At 35.9% G+C, this 14,466-nt stretch overlaps 2 protein-coding genes across 3 annotated transcripts; both read right to left on the bottom strand.

The window, feature by feature from the left end:
- Nucleotides 1-1,943: 1,943 nt before the first annotated feature.
- On the bottom strand, nucleotides 1,944-5,489 carry LOC140762441 ((+)-neomenthol dehydrogenase-like). The gene is made up of 5 exons (XM_073100244.1): nucleotides 5,141-5,489; nucleotides 4,780-5,023; nucleotides 3,801-3,866; nucleotides 3,528-3,707; nucleotides 1,944-2,455 (listed from the first exon to the last, which is right to left on the bottom strand). The coding sequence occupies exons 1-5, from the start codon at nucleotides 5,173-5,175 to the stop codon at nucleotides 2,075-2,077; spliced, it is 906 nt and encodes a 301-aa protein (XP_072956345.1). The 5' UTR covers nucleotides 5,176-5,489; the 3' UTR covers nucleotides 1,944-2,074.
- A 1,037-nt stretch (nucleotides 5,490-6,526) lies between these two features.
- On the bottom strand, nucleotides 6,527-10,181 carry LOC140762442 ((+)-neomenthol dehydrogenase-like). 2 transcript variants are annotated; one of them, XM_073100246.1, is made up of 6 exons: nucleotides 9,981-10,181; nucleotides 9,648-9,891; nucleotides 8,116-8,181; nucleotides 7,853-8,032; nucleotides 6,972-7,095; nucleotides 6,527-6,845 (listed from the first exon to the last, which is right to left on the bottom strand). In XM_073100246.1, the coding sequence occupies exons 1-6, from the start codon at nucleotides 10,001-10,003 to the stop codon at nucleotides 6,715-6,717; spliced, it is 768 nt and encodes a 255-aa protein (XP_072956347.1). In that variant the 5' UTR covers nucleotides 10,004-10,181; the 3' UTR covers nucleotides 6,527-6,714. The 2 variants fall into 2 exon arrangements, with proteins under 2 accessions (XP_072956347.1, XP_072956346.1); XM_073100245.1 differs by having other exon boundaries at nucleotides 6,527-7,095; nucleotides 9,981-10,178.
- Between the last annotated feature and the right edge of the window lie 4,285 nt (nucleotides 10,182-14,466).

The following is a 14,466-nucleotide window of genomic DNA, read 5'->3' as shown; positions in this document are numbered from 1 at the left end:
ATAAGTCTAGTGGGTTGAATAAAAACACTAAGTTGCAAGTAGCATCCAAGTAGCATATACAAGCAATAATTTTATCAACAATGTTGGTAGTGACGGAAAGCTCGATGACAAATGGATTACTGTTAGAACCGGCATGACCATCATTAGGTCTGATCATTGTAGAATGCAAAAAGTGCTATCATCACCGAGAATCAAAGCCAAGTCGAAGCTTAATGGGTTTATCAGCCTACGGCCTTCCTCTCAAAAGAGTATGCCAGAGTTGCTATGCATATCTGTCTTGACATAACATGGAGCTACGCAATTACTGCAGATTGTGGAGTACCTCCTTGCAAGTATCCTTGTATAGGCATTCAAGACAAGCTATTTTGCTGCAGGTTCCCTTCGTTGAAATCATTAAGAAAGGATTGCACCGGATCATCCAGCTTCTCTTCACATTGACTATCCTCATCACCTAGTTCTTGCTGGATGTTCTTGTTGGGAATCAACTGAAACCAGTATAAAAGGAAACGCTTGAGAATAGTAGTGCAAAATTATACATCATTAGACCTTCGATCAAACTGCACAAACAAAAACTAGAAATAATTGCAAAATTTGAATGACATCATATTGTTGAACAGCTCAGGACAACGACATAAACTGGAGCTTCTCCTTCGTGATTCTCTGATTATGCTTGGTAGATAATTTAGCATTCGCTAGTCGAGTTTGATGTCTTTCTCTTGAAAAGTTCTTGCCTTCTGTTACATCCCTGCTACTCTTCCTCTCCGTACTAAATGCTCTAATTGCTGCTGGTGTTAGCTGCCCAGACACAGAGAGAGAAGCTCTACTTATGTTCCTAAGAGGTCTCAACAGCTCAGATCTCTCGTTCTCCCACAGTTATCCGATAAAATACCAGATCAACTTGGAAATCTTCCCAGATTGCAGACATTGGATCTAAGCGGCAATGAATTCCAATACTCCACTTCAAAAAGCCAGAGCAATCTCTGCAAGCTTCATACACTAGATTTGTCTTCCTCCATGACGGATAGCAACTTGGATGAACTCGGTGAATCTTTTTCTTATCTCATAACTCTCTTTGTGACAATATACCTGATTGGATAGGAGGCCTAAAGAATTAAAAACTCTATATCTTTCACAGAATTCACTTTCCGGTTCTGTTACTGATTCTATTGGAAGATTGTCCTCATTGCGACAATTGGAAATTTCTCACAGTTATCTGAATGGCACTGTTTCAGAAAGTCTTGGACAGCTCAACGAGCTGGTCACTTTGGCCCTCAATAACAACTCTTTAGTTGGAGTTCTCACAGAACATCATTTTGCTAATCTTACGAGGTTGAAGTCAGTGGACTTATTTGGGAACTCCTTGGTTTTGAATATGAGCTCCAACTGGGTTCCTCCTTTTCAACTCGACTATATAAGCACGAGTTCTTGCACGCTAGGCCCAAGATTACCCTCATGGCTCCTGACACAAGAGACTCTCACTAGCCTGGATTTTTATCTCTTGCAGGAATTTCCGATTCAATCCCGAACTGGTTTTTGGAACTCGAATAATTCATCTTTTGGTCCTATTCCGCAGGTTGAGGAGCATACCATGAATTTAACTTGCCTATATTCATCAAGCTTGCATTCTATCATAAAAGATATTTCCTGTTTTACTTATTATGAATTCTGGATAAATTTCTTCCATGTTTTTCTATCAAGAAGCAAATCATACTCATAATTTAAATTGCTTAGAGTTTAATGTTCTTGACCTGAGCATGTAATGAAGCAAAGGGTCCAAGCATGGGGTGTGGTTTTGGGTCTTAGAGAAAACGAAACAGATCAGCTCTAAAAGGTACCAGAGACATAAAATGAAATAGACGAATCAAAGACAGATGAGAAGACGGATCAAACACTAAATTACTGGCTGACTGACTATTTGTGCCGTTCAACTCTGCTCGTCTTACTTCAGCCAAATGTAATTGAGCAATATAAATAAGCTTATTTCATGAAGAAAGTAAGTATGACCCATGAGTTTGAAGGTCTCAAACAACAAGCTGCATATGTATCTTCTCACTGGATGATGGAGATTATTAAGTTACTCGAAGGATGACACTTCGGTCTGGCAATAGAAAAGGCCCGAGGGGCTATCATTTGGAAGCAATGCCAACATTACAGGACCTTTAGCGCCCTCTTCAACGGTCCGAGTCCCAGTATTCCAGTTTATGTCTGTCTTCACAAAACCAGGGTTGACACAGTTGATGCAGATCGTAGGATACTCCTTTGCTAGAATTCTTGTGTAGGCAGTTAAAGCAATTTTGGAGACTACATAAGCAGATCCACTTGCAGGCCAACCATTCTCTTCAAGTTTCTCTTCTCTGAAATCATTCAGAAAGGATTCCACCAGTCTATCAAGTCTCTCTTCGGTCAAATCATTTATATTTGCTATTTCCTTCCTGATATTTTCACCAGGGATATACTGAAACAAATAGAAGAAACGAACTGAATGATCTGTTTCTAAGTAGTTCGTGAATCAAAACTAATATATTTTGTACCAGAGTCTGGCAACTCATCTGAAGATTTGAAAAATTGAGAATTAAGTTCAGAATCAAAGAAGAATTAGTTTGATCGCAAAAAATATGACTCTACCCAATGATCATTGTAGATACTTATGCAGGTATGAAGATATATGAAATACAAAAACAAGCTAAAACACCTAGAATTTAAAAAGCTCTAAAAAAGAAAAAGAAAAAGTCTAAGACTATAAAGTAATTGACAAAATTCTTAAGGCTATCTCAAATAAGGTTATATATATATATATATGCCAAAGAATGTGCTTCTAAACTTCACTCAAGGAAGCTTAGAGTCACATATACCTTGTAGTTAAAATGTAAAATATATAAGGAAAATTTATATATATCTTATTCCCATTTGCAGTTAAATCTGAATTTATTTCACCCCTTAAAATTTCAATTGCATCATTTCATCCCTTTACAGCATTATCTAAACTGAAATCATTAATTTTTTATATCATATTTAACAATACTATAGGTTTAGAGATACTTATTAGAGATAGAGGATTAAATAAGCTTTCTAACGTGTTTAAAATAATATCGATCTAATAAAAGATTATATAAACTTCTCAACGAATATAAAATAATATTGATCAGATGCGACAAATATATGATAAAAATATATATCTATTCAATATATTTGTAATATCTTTATTATTTGAAATTTAATTTTCTATTATTTTAGATGCTTTCGAAAACTAATTCAATTTTGTACAATTTTATCATTAAAAAACCTCTTCAAATTCGACCTATAATTTAGTTAAATATATTAAAAAAAATAATAGTTGGAATTTAATCTTGCCCAAAAAGGGGTAAATTGACACAAAAATATAATTTTCTCAATATATAATCTATACTATCTTAGAAGGGTTATCAAAACCATCTGATCTTATAAATAAAGATATAAAATCAATGTAATACGTACGTTTTATTATTTTTCCAGTCATTTTAAGAAAACAAATCGTGCTATATTAATACCTGCAGCCTCCCTAACTCAGAGGAGAGAATAATAATCTTTGGCGACTGAGATAACCGAAGAAGAGAGATGAGCGCCTCGCACATTCTTTTGGTTCCATAGTAATTGATGTTGATACATTCTTCTGCCTTCTCTTGACTCTCCAGTCTCATGTCAACGAGAGTTGAAAACGCAACTTGTTGCTTCGTGTGAAAATTAAGCATAAAATTAAACTAGTCAGACCACTTGTACAACAATTGTTTAACTCTACTAGAGTGCTAAGAAGGTGAAGTTACCTGTTGATCCAAGAGGGTTAAAGCCTCAGGTTTTAATTCCACTCCACCAACTGCTGCATTGTTTATCTGAGAAGCATGGTATATATAAGCTTTTGCTAAACAGAAGGTATAAGATGAAGGCCATGAAGTTCCCATCAATTGAAGAAACTTATAGAAAGATATGTTATACTGTCATGTCCATGGAGATGATGACTCAATTCTAGGCTCCACGGCAAACAATTTATTGGTAATGGATAGGAATGGATATAAAATGGAATGATCCGACTCTAACAAATTTCAGACCAAATGCTAAAAAAATAAAAGAAAAAGAACTTCATCAAAGGTACGACACAGAGAGCCTAGAGCTCCAATTGATATCTTCTATAAAATGTGCATGAACTTATGGGTCCTTACATCTAACACAAGTCTCATTAAAAAAAAGAATGAACCCGTAAATGAAACACAAGTCTCATAAAAAAAATGAATGAACCCGTAAATGAAATGCTTGTAACTGCTACTGAACATACAAATGCTTTGCCAATAGACAAAAACTAGGGAGGTACTGATAACAACTCAGTCAGAACTATCCCGAGTTACATGATGATTATCTCATATATTATCTGGCTGGAGGAACAGATGATTTCCTTCACCTATCAAATTTTGGCATCAAGACATCCAGATCCACATCTTAGCACATTTCTTTTGCATCTGCATGCTTTGTGTTAGCCTCCATCTTCAGATCACACACCTTAGTGATGTCTAAAATGTGATGCGATAACAGACTATTTTATACCATATGAGCCTCATCCAATTCTTTTTAATTCAAGATGTTTCAGGATAGTAGCATGGCTACACATCAGAGGAGCACCATCTATTCAACATGTATAATTAAACACAGAAGGGTATCATTTGCAAAATGTATAGCGAGTTAGAATTTCCCAAACATCAACAAGCCTCTAATTTGAAAAAGGAAGCATATTTTTTCATTAGCCTTGCTCACCAATATATCAAGCCTTCCAAACTGGGCAAGGATGTAGTTTGCCAAGGAAGCGACACTAGCAGAATCAGCTACGTCAAGCTGATGAAACACCACATCTGATGCCCCTTCCTCACGAAGCTTCTTAACAGCTGCTGTTCCCCTCTCTACATCTCTTGCAGTTAACAAAACCTTGACCCCTTTGGCTGAAAGCTGCCTACATATCTCCAATCCAATTCCTTTGTTCGCCCCTGTCACTACTGCAATCCTACAAGTTGGAAGGAACAATCTCATGATATGTACAGGAAATTGGATTCAAAGCCATTCTTTCTGCAGTTCATTACTTCCAATTAAATCCAGTGGAAGTGGATGAGAGAAAATTTACCTCTTTTGGGTTGTTTCATGGATGCTTGCTTCCATGTTCCTGGTTCAAGTGGATGTGAACGCAAAGATAGAAGCTGGGAGTTGGATCGGAATTTACAGGAAGTGCAGCTAGAAGTCCATCCTGGGGGCTGAAGAAGAGGACATTGGGACAAAAGTCAACAAGAAAAAAAACATTTAATCAGCAAAAAAGTCGAAAGAAGGAATAGGACAGTGATCTTAACCAACATCTAGTGGACATCTTCAAGACAACATAACAAAATAAAAAAGAAGAAGATAATATTGGAGTCCATAATACAAAATATATCCATTGTACGGTTTCATAATCTCCAACCATGGATATTATTCATGTTACATAAAGGATGACCGAAATATACAATATATGATTCAGTCTCTCTACCGTGGATATCATTCTTAGTAGTTTCTTTCTCAAGATATAGATATTTATATCTGATATCCGTTGGGCTCTCACCAATAGAAAAATAAAATTAACCTACTATCATTTAATGATGAGTTAGGTATAACTTACTTAATTTGGTTTCCAATGCTTTTCTGTGGTATGAAGGACATAGGATGATATCTATGGGACAGATCCAATTATTTAACTTCCAAGTTTTGTTGCTCATAATTTGTTCGATTGATGTGGAAAAAAATTTATTGTAGATATGCTTACTACGAACAGCAGCATCTGCTTGATTAGGGTTAAGAGATATGTTCCTGTTTTTAAGAAAAGAGTTCTAAAGATTTATATCCTGAGATATGCTTATTAATATCCTAGTTATTTTCACTTGCCTATATTCATCAAGCTTGCATTCTATCATAAAAGATATCTTCTGTTTTATTTATTACGAATTCTGAATAAGAGTCTTCTATGTTTTGCTATTAAGAAGCAAATCACAGTAGTCATTCATAATTTTAATTGCTTGGCGTTTTCTTGATCAGTGCAGGTAATGAAGCAAAGTTCCAAATATGGTTTTGGGTCTTAAGAGAAAACGAAACAGATCAGCTTTAAAAAGAAAATATCAAAAGAATGCTAAATGGTACCAGAGAAATAAATGAAATAGAGGAAATTAAGAGAAATCAGGAAAATTCATAAGAAAATTAATTTTGTAGATCATTTATAAAAAAAAACATTTATTTTTCCTATACAATTAGGCTTTTACCACTGGAAGTAATTCAATAAATTGAAGATGCTAGATCATTTCTAGTGTGATGACACTGTCAATGCAATGGAGATGAGCAGAATTTCACTGTCATTCCATTCAGCTATATTAGCTTCTTTGCACACATTAAGATTAGTAGAATGACATTCTCAATGCAATTGCATCTAAATTTAACATATCCTTTTACTAGTGGATGAATCAAAGACAGATGGGAAGATCTGAAGATGGACCAAACCAAAAATTACTGGCTGACTGACTATTTGTGCTGTTCAACTCTGCTTGTCTTCAGCAAAATGTTATTGAGCAATATAAACAAGCTTATTTCATGAAGAAAGTAAGTATGACCCATGAGTTTGAAGGTCTCAAACAACAAGCTGCATATGTATCTTCTCACTGGATGATGGAGATTATTAAGTTACTCGAAGGATGACACTTCGGTCTGGCAATAGAAAAGGCCCGAGGGGCTATCATTTGGAAGCAATGCCAACATTACAGGACCTTTAGCGCCCTCTTCAACGGTCCGAGTCCCAGTATTCCAGTTTATGTCTGTCTTCACAAAACCAGGATCGACACAGTTAGTACAGATCATAGGATGCTCCTTTGCAAGAATTCTTGTGTAGGCAGATAGAGCAACTTTAGAGACTTTATAAGCAGATGTTCTGGAGGGCCAACCATTCTCCTTATGTTTCTCTTCCTTGAAATCATTCAAAAAGGATTCCACCAGCGCATCTAATCTCTCTTCCGTCAAATCATTGATATTTGCTATTTTTTTCCGGATAGCTTCACCGGGGATACACTAAAACAAATAGAAGAAACAAACTCAATGATCCTTTTTAAGTAGTAAGCCAATCAAGACTTGGAATATTTCATATCAGACTCTGTCAACTCCTCTAAAGATAGAAAAATCGAAAATCAAGTTTAGAATCAAAAAAATAATTAGATCATAAAAAAAATCGACTCTACCCAATGATCATTGTAGATACTTATGCCAATATGAAGATGGAATGCATACAGAAACAAACTAAACAGCCTATAATTTCAAAACCTCTGGAAAAAAAGGATTTTTAAAGAATATCAAATAATAACAAAATTACCCAGGTAATGGTCAGCAATACATTTTGTCATCATTATAAAAGAAAAGGCATTACCATTTGAACCTGGTACATGATCTGTCCGATCATGTTCTACTTGTAGAGAAATTCCATTAATGTTAGTCATGTATCGCTGGACATTCATTCAACATTATAGACTTATCTTGTAATGCCATAAACATTCCATCCCCAATAGAGGCTACATATACATATAACAAAGGATGTGCTTTCCATCTTCACACAAGAAAGGAAGCTCAGAGTCAGATACACCAGAGTGAGCAGATTGAAGGAATGTAAAAAATAGTAATGTTATTGTTACTTGATCCAAGCACGTTAATTTCAGATGAAATGCAAAGAATTAAAAGAATTATAAAACCATCTGATCTTATAAATAAAGATGTAATTAGCAGATTTAATTTACTTCGGGACATTTTAAGAAAATAAATCATGCTATATTAATACCTTCAGCCTCCCATAGCCGGAGGAGAGATTAATAATCTTTGGTGCCTGCGATAACTGAAGAAGAGAGATGAACACCTTGCACATTCTTTTGGTTCCATAATAATTGATGTTGATACATTCTTCTGCCTTCTCATGAGTCTCCAGTGTCATGTCCAGGAGACTTGAAAATGCACCTCCCCCCTTCATGTGAAAAGCATAAACTACTCTGACCACTTAAACAAAAATTGTTATATGATATGAGAATACTAAGAAAGTGAAATTACCGGTTGATTCGAGAGAGTTAAAGCCTGAGGCTCTATTTCTGCTCCGCTAACTGCTGCATTGTTTACCTGAGAAGAATAGTATAAATTTAACTAAACAAATGTTACAAGATAAAGGCGATGAAGTTCCATTAATTAAGTTTTTAAATAAATTTATTTAAAGAGATGTTATACCGCCATTTCCATTGGCATGCCTCAATTCGATACCTCAATTCTAGGTTCCACCACAAAAGTTGATTGGTAATGGATAGTAATGGATATAAAAGGGAATGATCTGATTCTAATGAGATTTGGAACAAATGGTCAATAAATACGAAGGAGATCTTCAACATGGCATGACTGGGTTAACATAAAGCCTAGAGTTTTATTTTATACCTGACAAGTCATTAGAAGATGAGGGCACCCACAAATAAAATGCTTGTAATTTCTACTGAATGTACAAAAGCTCAGCCAATCAACAGAAACTAGGGAGGTACTGATAACAACTCGAAGATGAAAACAACAGATAACTTTTAATTATGCATGGTATATGAAGAGTACAATGAATGCATGCTCACAAACTCTCTAGCAAAAGATGAAGAATGAACTAAAAGAAAAAAAAGGCCTACATTAAGACAAAAAATACAGAAGACAAACACACACAGGGCACAGAGAGATGAGGGAGGGAGTCATATTGTCCATAACCTATATGTAGATGCTAAAGATTCTTCTAAACTCACATAACTCACCTAAAAGGCTATACGTAATGCACTGAGTGCACTTGCATCAACTGTTAAGTCTTCAATAATAACTCAAAATGTACATCAAATACCTCTCAGTGAAATGAAACGATGGGTCTACATCCTTCACAGAAAGAGAAAAAGAAAAAATAATAGAAACTATAACCTTCGTGATACGAGCGGAAAGGAATATCAGTTTATTCATTATAACTAACCTCAGATTAACCTTTTCTATACTGACTAAACTAAGTTTTAGCAGGAGTTGTGTTGAATTAGGGCAATAACTTCAGGAAGACTCAACATGCCGCAAAAGAAATGTGATGTGCTCCATACTTAACCACAGTAGATACCAGTAAGAATTATTTTTCGACACTGAAAATTTTGTTCAGTGGAGCTATACTAACAGCTATTTGGATCACTCAGTTACAAAATGTACTCAAACTATTTTCTGTCTGGAAGACTTGTTTACCAAGAAAGTAGATGCATGGACACGTAACAGTATTTAGCAACCATAAATCTCATGGCAATATCGTTCTATAGTGTGATAGAACAAGAACAGCATTAAAGTTTATAATCTAAGTAGCTTAACCACCATTTTAAGACATCAAAACACTCTTCATCTGAGAGAGAGAAAACAGTGTTCAGATCTAATCTCTCCAATATATAAACAACAAAGGAACAATTTTGATTGCTGACATGCAAAAATTGAGAAACAATAAACATAAAAACAGGGAGAACTTTATCGAACACAAGTAAGGCATGGCCTGGATAGCCAACGACCGCAGTAATTTTCACTCAAAGAGATTCGTTTCTCACCAATATATCTAGCTTGCCAAATTGGGTCTGGATGAACTTTCCCAAAGCTTCTGCACTAGAAACGTCAGCTACATCCAGTTGATGGAACACCACATCTGATGCCCCTGATTCTTGAAGCTTCTTCACTGCTGCAATACCCCTCTCCTCATCCCTGGCTGTTAACACAACCTTGACTCCTTTGGACAACAACTGCCTACATATCTCCAAACCAATTCCTTTGTTGGATCCTGTCACAACAGCAATCCTACAAGAAAACAGTCACAGGAAAAGTTAAGGTTATAATGATTATTATTAATCGTTGGAGTTCCAGAGGCATAGATGGAAGAAATATACCTCTCTGGAATGGTGCTTTCCATGTCTGGATGAATTGGGGGAGTCGAGCTTTGATCCAAGCACAAAATAAATTCTTATTGCGGAGCTTATTTTAACTCGCTTCCGATCGTGGCATGGCCCTGAAAAATGCCACTGAACACAAGTTTGCTAGAAGAAAAAAAAAATCTATTCTTTCAAACTGGTAGTAAATCCAGACGCAAAGAGTGGACCAGCATTTAATTTAGGCCTTTTCTTTAAGGTCAGTTGCTTTACAGTCGTTGTAGATGTATTTGGTTGACCAGTCAACTCATAGTTGTTTTTTCTAAAAAAAATAAAATAAAAGAGGAGTTAAAATTAGCTTGGATCACCTCAGCCAATTAGCTTGGATCAATAAGTCGATCAGTATAGGTTCTGTTTCAGGAATCCGGCTCATAAATTTATCAGTCTGTCTTCTCTAGCTTGTAAAATTATAGTTTGGAGACTTAGCTTACAACTCTCTGAGTGGAATACTAGATATCTACGGACCATTCTATAAATAAATAAATAAATAAATAAGGGCATATGATCTCCTTCCCTCAAAATATAACACAGGAGGGCCTCTCGTCCCTATTGGCCGCTCAACTGAAAACATAATTTTTCTTATTAAACACATAGAAGTCCTTACATTTTCCAAAAGAAAGCAAAATTCCGAATCTTCCAAAGATTTCAAGACTCCTTTTTTGTAAGTATTTTGACCAGCTCTAGCGAGTCCAGTTCCACCATTAGCTTGCAATTTGGAGGGACTAACCTCAGACCCATTCGCAGCGAAAACTTGGGCCACACTCCACAGGGACTGGTTCGTCAATTCATAGTTGCTAACAAGTGGAAATGGAATGGCTGCTGACTTTTAATTGTCGTCTTATTCTTGTCTTGACTTAGCGTTGACTGACTTGACTCAGCGTTGGTTGACTTGAGTCTTCGGCCTTAATAGTTATACAGAGCTTGCAATAAGATGCTCATCTGATCTGTTGCTCACTGCTAGATATTATGGATTGCAAATGTGTAACATCCCTGCTGCTCTTCCTCTCCTTATTATATGCTCTATTTGCTGCTGGTGTTAGCTGCCCAGACACAGAGAGAGAAGCTCTACTTGTGTTCCGAAGAGGTCTCCACAGCACAGTGAATGACTTCTCCTCTTGGTTGGGGAAAGATTGCTGCAAATGGAACCGCGTGGGCTGCGACAATGCAATCGGCAATGCAATCGGACATGTCGTCTTTCTAGATCTCTCTTTCTTACAGTTATATGAGAGAATACCAGATCAACTTGGAAATCTTTCTAGATTGCAGACATTGGATCTAAGTGGCAATCAATTCGACTCCACAATTCCAGAGTTCATTGGTTCTTTCAAGGAGTTAAATCATCTATATCTCTCGGACTCACAGTTTTCCGGAAAATACCAGATCAACTTGGAAATCTGTCCAAATTGCAGACATTGGATCTAAGCCACAATGAATTCTCATACTCCGCAATTCCAGAGTTCATTGGTTCTTTCAAGGAGTTAAATCATCTATATCTCTCGGACTCACAGTTTTCCGGGAAAATACCAGATCGACTTGGAAATCTGTCCAAATTGCAGACATTGGATCTAAGCGGCAATGAATTGAATGAACTCGGTGAATCTTTTTCTGGGTGTATCAGAAACAGTTTACAGGAGCTGTACTTATCCGCCAACTCTCTAAGTGGAGATATACCTGATTGGATAGGAGGCCTAAATAGTCTAAAAATTCTTGATCTTTCATGGAATTCACTTTCCGGTTCTGTTACTGATTCTCTTGGAAGATTGTCCTCATTGCAACACTTAGATATTTCTTACAATAATCTGAATGGCACTGTTTCAGAAAGTCTTGGACAGCTCAATGAGCTGGTCAGTTTGACCCTCAACAACAACTTTTTAGTTGGAGTTCTTACAGAACATCATTTTGCTAATCTTACAAGGTTGAAATCAGTGGACTTATCTGGGAACTCCTTGGTTTTGAATATGAGCTCCAACTGGGTTCCTCCTTTTCAACTCGACTCTATAAGCAGGAGTTCTTGCACGCTAGGCCCAAGATTCCCCTCATGGCTCCTGACACAAGAGACTTTCACTAGGCTGGATTTATCTTTTGCAGGACTTTCCGATTCAATCTCGAACTGGAACTGGAATACTTCATCTTTTGGTCTTTTGACATTTTTAGATATTTCAAACAACAATCTCTCTGGAGGAATACCCGAGTGGCTTTGCAATTTCCCTCAGCTTCAGTCTCTAAACTTGAGCAACAATAAGTTGTCTGGAGAACTTCCCCTGTCCTTGAAGTTCTGCACAAACCTGTTTGTTCTTGATCTCTCAAGGAACGGCTTGTCAGGAAGCATACCGGAAGAGCTAACAAATCTTACCGGATTGGCCGTATTAGATCTATCCAAGAATGATCTAACAGGTCATATACCATATAATATCGGTGATCTACTAGAATTGCAATCTCTCGACTTGTCAAGCAATGGCTTATCAGGTGAAATTCCTTCTAGCTTATCCGACTTGATTGGTGGGGTGAACTACTTGAACTTATCCTACAACAACCTCTCGGGAAGAATTCCAGCCAGAGTAGCATACTCGTTTCCCGAACCTTACAGCTACGTCGGAAATGTACATCTTTGTGGATTTCCTCTAAATGTCAGCTGTCCAGAAGACGACGACGAAGAGGAAAGCTGGGAAGAGAAGTTATTGTTTTGGCTGATCACAGGAGTAGGATTTGAAGTATGCTTTTGGGGTGTTGTTGGAGTTGTACTGGTAAATGAGAGCTTCAGGGTTCGCTTCTTCTTATTCATAGACGACCTGTGTAATAAGACCTATGTGACTACCGTGTTAGGCTTCAGAAGACTTAAGAGGAAGTTTGCAAGATCCAGTTCATCACTAACGGCGCATTGAAGAAAGTTAGATGGAAGTAAAAGTAGTTATAATGTTATCATGTTATATATATATATGTGTGTGTATTGTGTGTCTAAGCTCGCTTGAAATCATTTTCATCTTCTGTATGAGGCTCTTTGATATATGGAAAAGCTGTATCATGTTTCTAATATACGAAACCAAAAAGATAAATGATAGCTACATTTTTTTTTTTGTGTGTTAAAAGGTAAAAAATTCATTACCTTAGAAACAAATCTCAAAACCTTGGAGATATCTAAAAGTATCCCTATAAAAGAGATCGGCTAAATCAACATGAAATGATCCTATCCAAGACGAAGAGTAAAAGTGAGTTCTACATAGGTTGGCTAAGCCAATATGAATAGTCTCCCTAAAATAATAAGTAAAGGAGAAAAGTTTCTAAGAGTTTAACAAAAAGAGAAAATATCCACAAAAATATAGCTCAATATAGTATCTGTAGTATTCGACATAGAAATTACTAAAGTTGAGTCTTATATTTTTCTCTTTTCTTTCCTTTAAAAATTTATGATGTATTTTAATATTTACTTAATTAAAGTAGGTGGCTGAGCACAATATAATTTTAAAAAAAGATATTTTATAGGATTAATGAAGTAATTAAAAATTAGCTTTTATATTGCACTTACATGTGCAGCTTTTCCAAATACATGCTTATAATAATTTTTTAATAGATTATGAGCTCGTAAATAGGGGGTGTAAACGAGCCGAGCTTGATCAAACCTGGCTCTAATCAAGCTTGGATTGAAATTAGTTTCGAGCCTGTCTTTGTGATCAAGCTTGAATTGAAATAATTTCAATTCCAGCTAATTTCGAGCTTAAACGAGCTGCTCAATTAGTAATTTTAAATTATTTTTTAGCCTGATTAAACTTGAATTAATTTAGGCTTGAATCAAGTTTGAAATAAAACCTAATTCAACTATAAAGATAAAAATATTACTAAAATATAAATTACAAATAACAAAGATAATTGTGTCAAAAAGCTATAAGCAACCAAAATATAAATTACAAACAATAAAGATAATTGTGTCAGAAAATAATGGTTGAAATTCTAAATAGGTGAAAGAGTTTTGATCTGATTATTCATATTAGTTTGATATTACTCATATTATATATATATATTCGAGCCTTATCGAGCCGGCTCGGGATCAAGCTCAGTTCAAATTTAATTTCGAGCCTAGTTTTAATAATCAAGTTCGACTCAGCCTATTTTTGAGCCGAACTTGATCAAGCATTATCGAGCCGAGCTCGAGCCGGCTCGATTATTTTGACAGCCCTACTCGTAAACTTATTATAATATAGATAAAGTGGCTAACTATTATATATGCATATATATATATATATATAGACATATAATGCCCAGATGAAAAACCATCAAATATCATTCTTAATGTCCATGAAAATTATAACCTTTGTCATAGGCCGCTAACACTCGACAGGTGTATGAATTTTAAATTTGCTTCACACAAATAAAGATTAATCGTCCCATTCTTCGAACATATTTTGGTTTCTATGGATTACAGCATTGCCGTTAGAATTTGTGTAAACATTTT

The sequence above is a fragment of the Typha angustifolia genome, chromosome 7 (assembly GCF_048772165.1).
Source record: "Typha angustifolia cultivar Huaian chromosome 7, ASM4877216v1, whole genome shotgun sequence".
Classification (NCBI taxonomy): domain Eukaryota; kingdom Viridiplantae; phylum Streptophyta; class Magnoliopsida; order Poales; family Typhaceae; genus Typha; species Typha angustifolia.
Note: the sequence above shows the minus strand (reverse complement) of the source record. Positions and strands in the feature narration are given on the sequence as shown.